The sequence below is a fragment of the Theropithecus gelada genome, chromosome 8 (assembly GCF_003255815.1).
Source record: "Theropithecus gelada isolate Dixy chromosome 8, Tgel_1.0, whole genome shotgun sequence".
NCBI classification, from domain to species: domain Eukaryota; kingdom Metazoa; phylum Chordata; class Mammalia; order Primates; family Cercopithecidae; genus Theropithecus; species Theropithecus gelada.
In genome coordinates, this window is record NC_037676.1 from 144,569,421 (window position 1) to 144,586,152 (window position 16,732).

General features: G+C 55.5%; 1 protein-coding gene across 1 annotated transcript in view; it reads right to left on the reverse strand.

Moving 5' to 3' along the window:
- TSNARE1 (t-SNARE domain containing 1) overlaps positions 1 to 15,587 on the reverse strand; it is a 136,465-nt gene extending 120,878 nt beyond the window's left edge. The window contains exons 1-2 of the mRNA XM_025394345.1: positions 15,478 to 15,587; positions 3,210 to 3,336 (exon numbers count right to left, since the gene is read on the reverse strand). Coding sequence (XP_025250130.1) covers positions 3,210 to 3,336; positions 15,478 to 15,486 — 136 coding nt within the window. The 5' untranslated portion in view covers positions 15,487 to 15,587. The remainder of the gene's footprint in view (positions 1 to 3,209; positions 3,337 to 15,477) is intronic.
- Between the last annotated feature and the right edge of the window lie 1,145 nt (positions 15,588 to 16,732).

The following is a 16,732-nucleotide window of genomic DNA, read 5'->3' on the forward strand; positions in this document are numbered from 1 at the left end:
CTGACCCCCCCCCCGGCAAAAGAAGCGATAACCACCAAAAAAAAAAAAAAAAAAAAAAAAAAGAAAATTAAAACATAAAATATTCAAAAATTAAATAAAATGTCTGAACTCTGTTTCTTAGAAAAAGACAACTGCGTGCACACACCAGCAAGAAGCATTTGGAAAATGTAATATTCGGAATGGTACCACTTACGATAGCAGGAAAAAAAAATTTGTACTTTGTTGAAATGAATTTAAGAAAAGATACGTAAGATCTTTATAGAGAAAGTTATACGACTTCATTGAAAAACATTAAAGAAAACCCCATAAATATAAAGACATGTGTCTGTTCACCGACTGGATGGCTCAGAATGATAAAGAAGTCACGTCTCCCCACGCGGACGCAGGGATGCCAGGCAAACCCAGTCAAAGCTCCAGGGTGCAACAGGTGATCCTAAACCTTATGGTCAACATCGAACCGCCAAACATACCCGAGACACTTCTGTAGAAAAATGAGAAGGGCAATTTTTTCTAAAAAGTATTGAGAATTACAGTAAAGCTACAGAAATTAAGGTGGATTTTGGCACATGAAAAGCAAACTTGACCAGAGAACCCAAATGAAAACTTTATCACAGAGCTGTCAGCAGGTCTGCAGAAGAAAGGCAATTCAACAGTCCACACAATTTGTTCTTCAAACAGAGAAAAAACGACATCACAGTTTCCCCTCCACACTCATCCCACCTCAAACCATAAACAAAAATCAAAGGTCAATTAAAGTCTTAAATATGAAAAACAAATTGTTCAATCTTCAGAGGGAAGTAAAAGATGGCAGCAATATCATCTTGTGATGGAAGTTACTAAACAGAAAAGTGCAAGTCCCGAAGGGAATGATGGATCAACTCCAGGCTGCCCTGGCTGAGAGCTTCTGCTTCCCAGCAGGCCTCCCAGTGAGAAGCCGGCCCGGCCTGGGTCGGGCTGTGTAAACCCACCTGATGAGGCTTTCATCTCCAGAGCACAGGAGGGAAGCCTGCAAACCCATAAGCACAAGGCAAACCCAAGAGAAAAGCAGATAAACAGTGCTCCCTGGCAGGAAGACCCACATGCCCAATAAACACGAAAAGGGGATCCATCCCATTCATTAGCAGAGAAACATCCATTCCAACCAGAGAGGACAAGCCACACCCACCAGGTTGGCAAGACGTCGCCGTCCGACACCCCGGAGTACTGACAAGGACATGGAGCAAACAGGGCTCTGGGTGGGGCCCGCGTCAGCTCAGCTGCAGGTGGCCCGGCCCAGGAATGCCACCCCACCGTGTGCCAGCAGAGGCCCTGGCCATGGGCACAGGCTGTGAGGGAGGACACGGGAGCCAGCCTCAGCATCCCTGAGACGCGGAAGTGCACAGATGCCGCGGTGTGCTCACAGAACCCAACATGATGCAGCACGAAATCGAAGGGGCCACAGCCACGCGAAACGTGGAGGCTCTCAGAACACGATGTGTAAAAGTAGCACAACACGGAGCCCCACAAATCGTCTGAGCCCAGGGAAGTTCAAAACCTGCACAGCTCAGCAACATACGGCTCAGGGATATGCACACACATAAGCAAAATTGTGAAGAACCAGCAAGATGCAGCACATACACAGTTCAGTGCAAGGACCAAGGAGTGGGGAGGGTAAAGGAGCAGGGGCCTGGGGGTCAGGCTCACCACCTCCAAACCGTTAGATCTGAACCTGTATCTATACCCCATGCACACGTATGAACACGCGCACACACACGCAGTCTTGTGTCTACTCAGTGTCCCTCGGAACACATTTTTAAACATAATATAGATCAAGCAGCTGACACCGTGCCCTGCCTAAGGCCCCGCAGGCTCCCCTGGCCCATAGAAGGAACCTCCATCCACACCAGCCTCCCAGGACACCCTCATTCAGGTCTCCCGGGGCTGCCTCCTCCAGGGTCCCCCTCTACTTTCCACTAAGCACCCCCTCCCCGAGGGCCCTCCCTCACCTCCTCAGCTCATGCAGCCCGCCCCTCTGGGCTGGCAGTCCCAGTCCCTGGGTCATTTCCTTCCTAGCACTCAAGAAAGAGGATCTCAGAACCATCCCAGTCAGAACACGGGCCCCCAAGGGCACAGGACTCACTTGTCTCTCTGCCTCCTGCCCAACTCTTGGCACACAGCAGACACTGGATCAATGGTCTGGGCGGGAAGGAGGAAAGGGAAGCAGAAGTGGGAGGAGACCAGACCAGCCCAGCACTCCCAGTGGGCAGGAAGGATGAGGTCATCCTAGAGGACCTGGCCTGAGAGGCACTAAGTGGTGATGGCAAGATGAGGAGGAGCACTCGGTGATGTCACCAATGGCCACGTGCACCCCCGTCCTCCCTGTTGCCATTCTATCCCAGCATACCCCTGTCCTCCCTGCTGCCATTCTATCCCAGCATACCCCTGTCCTCCCTGCTGCCATCCTATCCCAACACACCCATCCTCCCTACTGCCATCCTATCCCAACACACCCATCCTCCCTGCTGTCATCCTATCCCAACGCACCCGTCCTCCCTGCTGCCATCCTATCCCAGCGCACCCGTCCTCCTGCTGCCATCCTATCCCAACACACCCATCCTCCCTGCTGCCATCCTATCCCAGCGCACCCGTCCTCCCTGCTGCCATCCTATCCCAGCGCACCTGTCCTCCCTGCTGCCATCCTATCCCAGCGCACCCGTCCTCCCTGCTGCCATCCTAACCCAGTGCACCCCTGTCTGAAATACGCTCTGCAATACCTAGAAATAAACCCCAGCTCTGCCCTGCACCAGCTGCACGGCCCTGGGGTGAGGTTTATGAGCCCCAGGGTCCTCAGCTTCCTCCTCTGTACAGAGTGCAAAGTGCCGCCTGCTCCACACCGTCATTAGGAAGGCCAGGTGAGATCCTGCATCCCCTCAGCCATTCTCCAAACACCCTGAGCACCACCCACCAGCAGCTTGGTTCTCTTGAGCACCAGCTCCATGCCCAGCATGAACTGGGACACTCAGGTCTGCCCGCACGCAGGACAGCCACTCCTGATGCTTCCTTTCCAGGGGCCTGAATCGCCTGAGCTCAGCAGTCACACCCCATCTCAGGACACAGGCCACTTTCCTCAACAGAACAGAACTGGTGTATAGCCATCAGCATGACACAGTGGGGACCCTACCCACTGCCATCCCCTCCTCCCTGCCCCCACTGCCAGCTACTATCATTACCTAGGGGCTGATAGCCTTGTCTTGAAGGTCCCCCAAAAGGGCCACGGCTCCCCAGGCCACCTCCGCCAGCGATGGATCCGTACGACATCTTCTTACAGATGGCAGGGCCAGCAGCCTCCACACTGAGCTGGAGGAAACAGAAAAACCAGGGGGAAGACGGGGAAGAGATGGGGATTAAAGCTCCAATTCAGGGTGCACAGGGGCCTCCTGACCCTCCCCAGCCCCGGGACCCTGGCTCCACTGTACTCATTCCCTAGGCTACTCCAGGCTTCTCACCAGCCCCCAAACAGCAACCCCCACAGAGCCGCTTCAAGGTGGCCTCTTGGTCCACAGGTCCCTGTAGCAACACAGAAACACAGCCTGAGGAAGGCGTGCCCCATGCCCTCCCAAAAGGGACCCCCAGCAAGGTGAGCCCTCTGGCCGGCTCTTAAAGACCAACCCCCACCGCCAGCATCCCAGCTGGCTTCTGGGAGCACTGGGCCCCGGCAGGGCCCCCGCCAAGCAGGCAGGACCCCCGCCATGCAGGCAGGACAGCATCCACTGCATGTGAGTCAGGCCCAGGCCAGGCTGAGAACCTGGCGCTCACACAGCCCGCCAGCATCTCCAGCTCCGTTGTCCTGAGCCACACTCCACAGTAGCGGGGCTGGGTGAGGCCCGGGGTGGCTCTGCCCTGGCTGAGTGTAATCTGTGCAGCTGGGCAAGGGCCACGGGGCCTCTCTGGGCCTCAGTTTCCTCATCTGTGAAGTAAGTGGAAGAAGAGGACCTGCGTCTTAGGGCTGTTGTGAGATGTAATCAGACACGCATTACGGTTGGTGAACAGTAAACACTAAACACGTAACTCACGGCATTGGTGCCATCCTAGGGGCACTGGCTATCCCTGGCCTGGGGACCTGGGCATCCTGCCCAAACCACTCCTCCCATGGGCTGCAGCTCCAGGGACTCAGAGCAAACGACCAGAGGACAACGGGAGCTCTCCTGCCCAGACACTGCCAGAGCGTCCTCCCTGTATACAGGGGTCCCTGTGCGGGCAGCTTCTGACTGGCCTAGACCCTAATGCTATCACTATGGAGCCTGCCAGCCAGGCCACACTCAGTTCTAAACACCTTAGGGCAAGGGCTCCACCCTCCCACATAAACACCTGAACCGTGAAGGCAGGTTTCAGAGCAAAGTGAGCCTCACGCCAGCTGAGTACAGGCCCAAGTCCCTAGGGCTGGGGAAGGCGGTGTGACCGCCACGTTCCCTCTGAGCAAGATGCCTGCCTGTGCCATCCAGCCCCGCCCAGAGCAGGGCAGCACCAGGACACCATGGCCCCAGTGGGCCCCACTGCCCTGCTCAGAACAATCGGGACCCAAACAGCTCTGGTGGCTGCGGATCGCACCTACCAACACCCACTGCATTAGGAACTCAAACACACCCTTCTGAAACCGTAGTAATTCATTTTAAATAACAAAGCTCTTACTGTGAACACAGAGAACATCTTTATTAAAAACCACTGCATTTTCCAAAACAAAACCCCTCAGGGACAGCGGTGCCGCCCTACAGGCGTGGCACCCTCCGGCCCAGCAGGACTGCCACACTCACAGCTGCTGCTGGTGCAAGCTGCCGCTGCACCGAGCTCCGCCCGGGGCACATGAAGACGTCCAGCCCCACGCAGGGAGGCGGCAGGCAGGGCGGTGCTCAGCCCCTCTCTCCACGGGTCTCAGGCCTCGCATCCCAGGTACCTGCCCAGTCCCCTCTCTCCACACTGCCTGGAATGGGGAGGTGGGCGGGAAGTTGGGTCTCAGGGGAAGACAGGAGGCAGGAGATGTCTGCTGCCCCAGGGGAGGGTGGGCTCCGAGGGCGGGTGGGATGCCAGGAGCCCCGAGTGAGAGGCAGGTCTCAACCCAGCGAGCAGAGAGCTCCGCACACGGGTCGGGGCCTCATCGGGAAAAGCTCAGATGTGGAAGACAGCCCAAGACACACGCGGGAAACACAGCGTGGAGGAAACAGACACTATCCAGAGAGAAAACTTCAACACGGAACAGCGCGGCAGCCGGCACTGCCTTAACACTTGGCGCATGGCGACAACCACAGAGGCGCTTTACCGCTCGCACAAATCCATCCGCACAACCCTCTACGCTGGGGCCACCATTGCCTTTACCTTGCAGCTGAGGAAACTGAGGCACGGAGAGGTGAGGTAACTTGCCCAAGGTCCCCCAGCTGGTAACGGGTGGAGAAGGCTTCAGACCCGGGCAGTCTGGTTCCAACGCCTGTGTTCTCTGTACTGCCCTCAAAGGAACGAGCCCAGATAACAAAGGCTGTGTTCACAGCCCCAGCACAGGAACGGGACGCCAAGAAAGGGACTTTCAGAGAACACAGAGGAGCACCGAGAAGTCAACACTGGGAGCAGCAGCAAAGAGCTCCGGAGAAGCGGCAGGCAGAGCGCGGGCCTCCAGAAACCGGAGCACGAAGACACGGGGAGTCCCTGCACAGGCACTTCTCCATCGGAGGAAGGGGAGCTTCAGAAAGAAGGATGGGAGAGCCAGGGGAAGAGAATGGTCAGGAACAGCATTCGCACTGATCCCAGCCAGAGCTCACTCAAGCTGGGTAGGGGCCCCTCACGCCCTGGGAGACCTCGGGACACCCAGACAAGGAGACTGTCCACAGGCAACCAAGTCCCTCATCCAGCACCAGAGGCCACGGTGACTGGGGAGATCCCCACAGCTCCAGTGCGGGGAGAACTAGTGTGAGGGCCATAGGAGGCCATTTCCAACGCCGGGGGTCCCCAGACCACCCCTCCACACATGCTTTCTCAGGGAGGTACTCCAGGGTGAGCTCTGCCAGAACCAGGAACCGTGAGGAGGGAAGAAGGCCTGGACCGCCTGCAACCAGAGGAAGCTGAAGGGGACCCAGGGCAAAAGCTGTGCCCAGGCAAGGAGGGCAGCCCTCTGACAGGGCCCCAGGAGAACGTTCTAGAAAGACTTCTTCAAGAAGACAAAAGCCGAACTGCTGATGTGAAGGAACGTGAGACTGAGAGCTAGAGGAGGGCTTCAGGCTAAGAAGTACAAAAAACACCAGGCAAACAAAGGCAGTTACAAACTCCAGGGAAAACCAAAGGTTGAGCAGAGAAGAAAATCATCCCGGTTTCCTATGACTGGGCTGATTCCAGCAGCACATGTGGTTCTAATTAGGAAAGCCCTGGTCTTGAGAGTGTGACAGCACTGCAGCTACACCCGAAGGAGGGGAAGCCGGAAGTGTGTGCGTACGTGTGTGCATGCATACTTGTGTGCGTGCCCCTGGGTGTGTGTGCATGCATGTGTGTGCCTGTGTGTACCTGTGAGACAGCAGGTACTTGTGTGTGCAGACAGACCTGAATCCTCATCTTGCAAGCTGATAATGCGTAAACATTTAAAAAATCAACTAGCAATAGAGGTCTATTATTTAGAGATCAACATCAAAAGAATCTACTAGAAGAATCAGACATAGATGAGTTTGGGAAAGGGGATGGAGGGCAACTGGGGATGACTGTTTTTCTTAATTAACTTTGTACAACTCATTTAACTCATTTACTCTCTAAACTACATGCACGTGTAATTTTAAAGTATTAAACCTTAATTTGTAAAATTCCAATGAAACATCATCTAGAAAGACCTGTCTGGAATCAAGGGGAGGGGTGTTCGGGGGGGTATGCCTTCAGCAGACAAGAGCCAGGTGAGCATCCAGGGCTCTCCTTAAATCCCAGGGAGGTGGCCCCAGAGCACCTAGCTTTGTCCCAGGTGGCCATACAGGCCACAGGGAGGCACAGCTGATGCAGGGCATGGCCCAATCCTACAGATACACACTTTGTGCCCCAGTGCCACCACACCAGCAGAGCAGGCCTGTCCTGGCCTCAGGAGATGAACGTCCATGGAGGAGCCAGCACAAGCCGTCTTGGGCGAGGGTTGCTGTAGAGGCTTTCAGAGAACTCGGGGAGGGGTGCTCAAACCCCAGGTGAGGAGGGTCCAGCAGTCCCAAGAAAGTGGCTCAAGGGGGTCCTCAGCACAGGGTACTACTTGCCATCATCTAAAATGATGGTGAGGCACTGAGGGGGGTCAGCCAGGCCTGACATGAGACTTGTGTTTGGGGAGCTCCCTCTGCTTCAGGATCGAGAGCAAGCTGCTGGGGGCACGTGAGGGGCTGGCAGGGCAGTGAGCAGGTGGCGGCAGGAACCAGGACCCAGGCAGGGAGGGAGGGTGGAGCTAGGGGCTGGCACTGAACCCAGGGAGAGTCAAGGACAAGCCCCAAGTTCTGGCCCAGAAGGCATGCGGACAGTGCTTTGACTTCCTCGTGCCAGAAAGTGAGGGGAGCCGTGTGCAGGGATGAACGCAGAGGGGCTCCCACAGGCAGGCAGATACCCAAAGCCCTGGAGGTGGGGCTAGATGCAGAAGGGGAGTCCACTGTGTAGGGACAGTTGTAAGGAAGAGAACTCCCAGGGAGAGAAGCCACCGTGGAGAGAAGAGAGGGCCCCACAGACGACATAGGAGATGGGGACAAGTTGGGGGGATGTTAACCAGAGGTCACAAAAGCCACGGCGGAGGCTCCATGAGACTGCAAAGGGCAGTGGGGTCTGCTGAGTTTCAGGACAAGGAGGAGCAGCCAGCGGCCATCACTGCAAAGGGCGGCAGGGTCTGCTGGGTTTCAGGACAAGGGGGAGCACAGGAAGCTTGAGGAGGGCTCATGAGAGGTAGGAGCACTCACGGGAGTAGGGAAGGGATTCAGTCTGAAAGAGCTCAGCTGAATCAGAGCTGGAGCCCCCAGTGGGCACTGGAAGGCTGCCCAACTCCCCTCTGCTCTGGCCAGGCACGCGGAGGGGAGTGAAGATTCGTGAGCTGCTCAGCCGCCACCAAAGAGACCACCTGACCAAATTCACAATTTCATTTCACTGCACACGGGAACATGAAACACCTCTGTGCCTGCTCAGCCAACTCAGAGACAAAGGCCAACCTGTGGGAGGGGCCACCGAGTCACCACAGGCAGAGGCAGCTGGTCTGGGAACACGTGTCTTCTGCCTACTAACGGCCCCGCCCAGCCAGCCACTTTGGACCCCTGGGGACACCTGGAACCCAGTGGGTGCAAGCCCCCCATTGCTGGGAGACCACAAGGGGCCACAGGGTACTGAGCTGTACCAACCCAAACCCTCCAGGTGCCCCACGCTTCCACTTCCCTCCAGTGTCCGACTCAACCCCCATCCTGCGCTGGTCCAGCCCTCCCCAGTACTGCCCCAGCCAGCAGTGGCCCCTGTGCCCACACCGGCACCCAAGGTCTCTGGGAGCTGGGCCCTGTCCTGCCCCAGCCTCAGCTCTTGCTGCGCCCCTGCCCCACGCCCTTGCTCTCTGGGGGTTCTGCCTGTTTCACCCAGGCTGCCTCCCACCTCCGTGCTTTTGCCCAGGCTGTGCCCTGGCTTCCCCCATGTTGCTCCTGCTCCTCCACCCCGCAGCCAGCTCATGCCCCCACCAGGCCAGCCAGGTGCTCCCGTCCTGACCTTCCTGCCCACACCTGACCTCAGAGCCCGATGCTGACCACACGTCAGGCCGAGCATCGCCACGCTCCGAAAGACGTAGACGCCCACCTGTTCCCTGCCTAGGGAAGGCTGCACACCTGCTGGAGCCGTCCTCACCCAGGGCTGGCCCGCTCCAGTGCGTCATCACCCCAGCCCTGCCCTGACCTCAGCACGTCCCAGCAGGCCAGATCAGAAACCCTGTCTCCTGCTCCCAGTCAAGGACCCCCACAGGATCGGTCCACCCTTCACTGAGGGGGAAAGAACGAGAAGCCCAGCCCTCACAGGTGCTGAGCCAGTGTCCTGAAACTCGGCACCACTCACGTCGCCGGATGCCACCCGAGTCCATGAGGAGGTGCTCTCATGCGTCCCATTCACAGGGGAGCCGGGGAAATCCCCAAGAGAGAATCTGACTGGCCCCCAGCCACCCAGAGCCTGCCTGCCTCACCTGCACCTGCTCAGCAGGCCCTGGCCAGGTGCCTCACTTTTGTGAGCAATGCTGACCCTCATGACACTGTGAGGCAGGTGTTTTAACCCCATTCAAGAAGAGGACACTAAGGCCCGGGGTCAGCCAGCTGTGAGTGCAGGGCATGAAACATGCCAGAAGGCCTCAGACCCCCTGGCCGCAGCATGCCACTCCTGTCCCAGCAGGAGTGCACTGCCAACCACAGCTGGCACAGCTGCCCTGCCAGGAGGAGGGGTCAGTGCCCAGGCATGCTGGCTCGCTCAGGTGGGACTTTACCCTGATACCACGAGAGCCTCCCAGGAGTGAGGTGGGTGCAGGGAAGGGCCGTGGCACACAAGCCGGGAAAGCAGCCGGGCACTGTGGGATGCGGCCTCGAAGGCCTGGGCACAGCAACAGAGGGAGCCAGGCCTTCCCAACCAAAGCACTCTGCTGAGTTCAGGACATGGTGGTGCCCCCGAAGCCTCCAGGAGAAGGCAGGCCAGCATAAGGGCTGCACATGGGCAGGGGACTCAGCCAGGGCCAGCGCTCAGAGGAGGGAGGGCTGGGCAGCCAGAGGCACGGCCAGGAGGGGATGTGGCAGAGAACAGGGACGAGGCTTGAGGGGGACATGGAGTCCCTTGGGGGAGTGTGGCAGGGGCAGAGCGGGCACCGGCTGAGCCAGATGTGGCTGAGGGCCTGGGCAAGGGCTGCAGAAGCCATTTGCAGCCCAGCTGGGCGGAAGCTGGCAGCAGGGCCAGGCCGGAGGGGTAGGCAGAGGCTGCCAGGCTGTTTTGCCCAAGAATGGCCCGAGCCCCAGGGCTGCCTCAATGAGGCCAGACGGGGGCCATGGACAATGCCCCACTTGCTCCCAAGAAGGCTTCCTACCGAGCTGCTTCCGTGCCCGCAAAGGCCAGCCACCAGCCCCTCCGGCCTCGTGCCCCTCAGGCTGGCGCCGGCTCTTCCCAGGGCCCCCAGCCCCCGTCAGCCTGAAGGGAGCCGTCTGTCCTTGCACTGCCCAGATCCTGTTTGCAGGGTGCCGGGGGAAGTGGCAGTGCCAGGGAACACCCACTTCAGGCGTGCCACCACCCTGGCAACTCAGCCTGCCCCTGGGACAAAGCACCCAGGCCCGGGAGGAGGGGAGGCCAGGCAGCAGGCCAACCCAACTGCCCACCAGACTCCCAGCCCCAGCTGTGGGGCTGGGTCCCCAACTCCTGGGCTGTGGGGCCAGTGCGTGGGTCTTGAGCCCCTCAGTCAGACTCCCCAACAGGGCCTCTGAGGCAGGGGGCCGGGCCCCACACAGGCAGAGGATATCCAGACTGGGCCGCCCTTCCCCCAGCAGGTGGGAACAGTGTTCTCCAGGCCGGGGCTTCCAGAACAGCCCCAGCCCCTCCGCCTGGCTTGAGAGCAGGTCGCTCGCAGGGCCAGGCCCCACAGAGGTCACATCAGCTCTCCCGCCCTTGGTTTTCTCATCTGTCAAATGGCCAGCAGTCCCTCCCTCACCTTCGGGCATGCGTTCTCTGAACCTCTGACCCGGGCACCATGGTGGGGACACAGCAGCTCCAGACAGACCTGGCCTGCTCTCGAAGACTCTGCTCCAAACAGGGACAGACAGGAAAGCGGCATCATGCTTGTCCCATGGGGGAGGAAACGATGAGGGCAGCTGACTGGATGTGCCTGGTCAGTGAGGGCACCAGAGGCCCCTGACAACTCGGGCTGGAGGACATGAATGCAGGGACGGGCTCCTCGGGCGAGCCCAGGGCTGAGCCACCAGCTGGGACATGCAGCAGCAGAGGCAACGGCAGGAAGTGGCGCTGCCTCCCAGGAGCGAGGGCACAGAAAGCAGCCCAGGGCCCACACCTGGACAAGGGGCCAGGGCAAGGGCGACCTGTGGCCTCCATGGTGCCCACCTGCGGACCCAGTGTGGCGGAGGGAATCCTGGGGCAGGCTCTGGCCCCAGCTGGGCTGCTCACGCACAGGCTTTCTGCAGCCCCCAGCCTCCCCTGTCCTCTGGGAAACAACACGGTGACGGGGGTGGAGCTGAACTCGCTCCCAGGGAGCTCAGGCTCGGGCTTGCCCTTGGCCAGTGGCGGGCATGCTGCCCTCACACTCCCTCAGTGAGCCTCAGGCGAGCTCCACAGACAAGGCTGGAAAAGACAGAGGGAGCTGCCAGTTCATAGGGAGCAGACGCCTAGATCAATGGCCAGACCGCGGCCAGCGCCCGCTGCAGACCGCCGGAGCCCTCGGCCGCGCCCCACCACAGGGAGAGACCACAACGGCCAGCGCCCGCTGCAGACCGCCGGAGCCCTCGGCCCCGCCCCACCACAGGGAGAGACCACAGCGCAAACCTCCGCTCCCCGAAGCCTGCCCTTTGGGGGAAACCATTTTCCTGGGCAAAATGAAACTGCAAAGTTCAAGAGGAGAAACTGAATGATGGATGAGGCGCCCTGATCGCCTGCAGCAGGAGAGCTTGCTGTGCAGGGCAGCTGCCCACTGGGAACCTCCACAGGTGGCCATGCTGCAGCTCCTCTGCCCGGCACGCAGCTTTCACCACACCTGTAACACAGCCTCTCCACAGGCAGCAATCAGACAGCGGCACAGGAAGGGGCAGTCCCAGGGAAAGAGAGCGTCTTATCTGGCATCCCACTCCCAGGCGGGAAGAGACAGACCCAGGACCCCAGCGGAGCTGTGGCCTCAGGGGTTGCTGCTGGAGCTGTCCTCCCACCATGAATGAGCTGACTCCCTTGCTTGGCCTCAACAGACCCATGTTGACAGCAGTAGGTCACCTCCCTGCCCTGGATATTCTCGGCCTCTTTAGACTTCTCTGTATAATCCCTAAAAGCATTCAGTGTAAGGCAGAGAACACCGTCTGAGCCCACCTTCTGCTGCTGTAACAGAATGTCACACACAGGGGAGTCTGTAAAGAAAAGAGATGGCCTCAGCTCGCGGTTCTGGGGGCTGGGAAGTCCAAGACGCAGGGGCCTCTGGTGGAAGAGCACACAAGCACGTGAGGCCAAGAGCAAGCGGGGGCCGGCGCTTCCTCTCATCAGGAGCCCACCCCCAGATACGGCAGTGACCACGACCCAGTCACCTCTCAGGGATCCCACCCTTCATACTGTCACAATGGTGACCGGATTTCAGTAAGCTTTGGAGGGGACACTCACACCACAGCACAGTCCCAGTCCAGGAGCAGAAGACCTAGAAACGTCCCAGCTCAGCCTCTAGCTGGTTCTCTCTAGCCTGCTGTGCCCCAGCGAGTCCTGGCCCTTGAATCTGTTTCCTCATCTGTAAAATGGGACCAAGAAGGGAGATCTCAGAGGGTGGGCATGAAGACCAGTGAGATGAAACATGTGAGACACTCTCAGGTCCCAGGCAGGAACTCAAAGCCCAACTTCCAAGTCTCTGGACACTCGGGTCCCTGGCCCCACCCTAACGCATAGACACCTAGAAGGGGTCTTGGTCCCCCAGAAGCCCACAGCCACCATGCTATGCTCAAACAGACCAGTCTCCAAGCCACCAGCAAGGAAGAGGACCTTCTGTCATCTCCCCACGTGGCTGTGTGAGGGCTGTGGCTCCCTGTGCACTGGTATCTGCCAGGGATGGCCCTACAGGGAGAGCCATCCCAAGACCACATGGCCCAGAGGAAACAGCAGGGCGTGGTGAGGAAGCGGGGAGCCTCTGGATCCTGTTTCCTGGTTCCTCCAGCTCAGTGTGGAGGCTGCTGGCCCTGCCCTCTGTAAGAAAATGTCATACGGTTCCATCACCGGTGGAGGTGGCCTGGGGAGACGTGGTCTTTTTGGCAGGAACCAGAGAGGAGAGGGAGAAGAGATGTGGGTTAAAGCTCCAATTCAGGGTGCACAGGGGCCTCATGCCCCTCCCCAGCCCCATGAGCCTGGCTCCACTGCACCCTTTCCCTAGGCCACCCTGAGCTTCTCACCAGCCCCTACAGAGCCCCTTCAATGTGGTCTCTTGGTCCACTGGTCCCTGTAGGAACACGAAAACACGATCTGAAGAAGGCGTTCCCAGAGAATCCTGAGCCGCCCAGCCTGCCACTCACCCTATGGGCCAGACACCACGAACTGGTCCCCACAGGAGCCTTCAAGCTGTGACTGATGTCCCCTGGACCACCCTCCCCTCTACTGCCCACTATGCACAGAATCCACCAAAATGGCACCCACCCATGAATGTGCCCTCAGGGTGCTTTGCAAGCCAACCGACCCAGAGATATCAGGGTGAAGACCACGCACGCCCTCGCATGAGACCGGGATGCCCAACAGATGGTGCCCTGCATCTGGCCACACCTGCTCGTGAGACCACAGTCTCGTGGAGATGTGTAGGACCTGTCTGGGGATCAAAGGGGACGATGAGTGATGACAGACAGCATGGTTCCAGGTGAGGAAGAAGAGTCACCTGTACCAGGAATCCTCTAAGTGAAACCTCAATTTTTAAAATGAGAAAACAAAACCTGGGGAGGGAAAATCACTTATCAAGGTCACAGGGACAAAGCAGATCTAGAATAAGGTGCCTGGCATCCCATGGCTGCAATGCTTTCTACTGCCCCACCTTCCACACTCAGGGTTCCCAGGTGCTCTCCCTGTACCAGCACTAGGGCCTGATGTCTGCCCTCACGGCAGTCTCCCCGCTGGACCACGAGCTACGGAGGAAGAGGAGCGTGTCCTCATCATCCTACCCCCCACACTAAGCACTCCCGCGCTCACTCGCCAAGCAGTGGTGCTCGATTAGAACTTGGAGGAGTCAGCGTGAATTCATAGTTTTTAAGATGCACAGAGAAATACAGATATAGATGTGTGTGGGTATATATAATCACACAGGCACACTCATTTACATAGCTGAGTGTGTACATGACAGACATCTACTCCCTAGCTTTGTCCACTGAGAGGGCTGAGACACTACACACCCCCATAGCAATGGACACACCCAGCACAGAGCTCTTGCTTCCTAAATACCACTCTTCACCTACAGCAAGCAAGAGATATTAAGATGTCTTAGAGAAATGGCTGACTCCAGGGCTACAGCCAGGAAAGTATAAGTCTGGAGCATGGAGCGTGCTGTTATGCAAAAGAGTAAGGAAAAGCTCAAATAAAGGTAGGGGCATCTCAAAAGGACACAAGAACCAGCTTGAAAAGGCTGTCCCTGGCCAAATGTGGACAATCTGAGCATTAAAATAAATAAGAACTGTATAACTCATTGAATAAAATAAAAATCCATCAGTCCACACTGTTACAGATGAATAAGTAGGAAAAAAACAAGAAGAGCTTTTCTTTAGAGTAGAAAGCCAGCTAATAACTGTGGAAGGAATGATGGAACCAGCAACCATCAGGATAATCATTCACTCTGGTAAGAATGTCCAACAAATGTTAAAGCTAGTATGTGAAGGTTTGACGAATAACGGCATATTTACATCATCGCAAAGGATCTTCTCTGAGATACTTATTAATTAAAAATGTAAGAAAATAATTTTACATAAGAGAAGGCTGGTAGACATCACCTTAATCAAATGATCTAAGTCAGCATCATCAGCCATGGGACAAGCCAGCACCACGTATCCCTCTTACACGATGCACAGAAGAACATCACTTCCGTGATCTTCCTGCCCAAAGTGTGTGACTGTGAGAAACAGCAGAGACACTCAGACTGAGAAGAACTCACCAGCCATCTTCAAAATGTCAATGTCCTCAAAGACAGGCAGACTGAGGTGTTGTTTGAAATAAAAGGAGGCTAAAGAGACAATCACTAAAACCAACACAGGATCTGGGATTTCATGGTACTAGAAAGGACATTTTGCTAAAAAGAACACAATTCAAAAGGTTTTTCCTGTGAATACAAACACGACCTTTAGAATGGAGAAGCCTACTGTATCCATGTCAATGTCCTGATCTGGATCACTGTGCTGTAGCTATACACACTGTCTATTTGGGGATCAAGGAGCATCACGTCTGCAACTCACTATCAAGTAGTTCTGAGAAAAATCATACATATATATACACACACACACAAAGACAGACAGAGAGAAAGACAGAGAGACAGAGAGAGGGGAAGAAAGAATAAACCAAATGAGGGACACGTTAACATTTGGGAAATTTGGGCAAAATATACACAACAAGTTTTCCTGTTAATCTGGTAACTTTTCTTTAAAATTACGTCCAAAAGTTCTAAATTAAACCTAAAATTAAAACTCACTGGAAATTATTTTTTAATCGTAGGAATAACTGTAAAAGGTGCAAGCACTGAAAAGTGCAAAACATTACTAAAAGAAAGTGAAGAACATGGAAATGAGTGAAGGGACCTACCATGTTCATGGACAGGAACACTCAAGACTGTGCAGCTACAGCAGCTGACGGTTTTGCAGAGGAATTTGGCCAAACGTTTCCAATGTGCCATAAATTGTCCCAGGGCACTGAAAATGAAGGGAAACTTTCTGATTGCTTTTTTTTTTTTTTTTTTTTTTTAAGATGGAGTCTCGCTCTGTTACCCAGGCTGGAGTGCAGTGGCGTGATCTCAGCTCACCACAAGCTCCGTCTCCCGGGTTCACGCCACTCTCCTGCCTCAACCTCCTGAGTAGCTGGGACTACAGGTGCCCACCACCACGTCCGGCTAATTTTTTGTATTTTTAGTAGAGACGGGGTTTCACCGTGTTAGCCAGGATGGCCTCGATCTCCTGACCTCGTGATCCACCTGCCTCAGCCTCCCAATCTGATTGCTTTTATGAAGCATGTATGACCATGTCACCAAAACCTAATAAACCTAACCTAAAAACAAGAAAAAGAAAAAATTACAAATGAACATCTTATAAATATTGATGCAAAAATACTAAATAAAACACTAATAAATAAACCCAAAACCCCCTCTGCTTGTTTTTCCCAGGAATGCAAGGCTAGTTCAACAAGAGGACACTCATCAGTGCACTACACCATATTAACCTAAGGAACCTATGGAGAAAAGCTGGTGAGTTTCTCCACAGATGTTAAAAACAGCATCAGCAGAGTTCACTGCTCATTCCTGATGAAAACACAGAAGCTGTCTTATAATGATAAAGAACCTTTCATCCTAAATGAGCACCTTACTTAATAAAAAACACTAGGAACAATTCCCGAATATCAAGAAGGAAACAAAGGTGCCAGCTATCTCCAGTCCTATTCCACACTGTTCTGGTGGTGTCAGCCAATGCAGGTAAAACAAGAGATCAACAAGACATTAAAAACAAAGACAGAAATGAAACACGATTCTCTCTGCTTGTAAATGATATGACAGTATACTTGGAAAACCCTAGCAAAACAATGTTAAAATCTGAACAATGAAAGACTTTGGTAAAGTATCAGGATATAAAATTAACATACAGAAATTCACAGCCTTCACATACACAGAAACCAGTCTGAGACGGTCATGGTAGGAAAAAACCCATTTACAACAGCAACAAAGAACACAGTATATCTAGGAATAAATTTAACATGAAATGGGAAAAATCTCTTCAAGGGGACTTTAAAGTATTTTAAAGTTCAGAAAACTAGAACTGATCAAATAGAAAGCTATCCCTTGTTCTTCAAT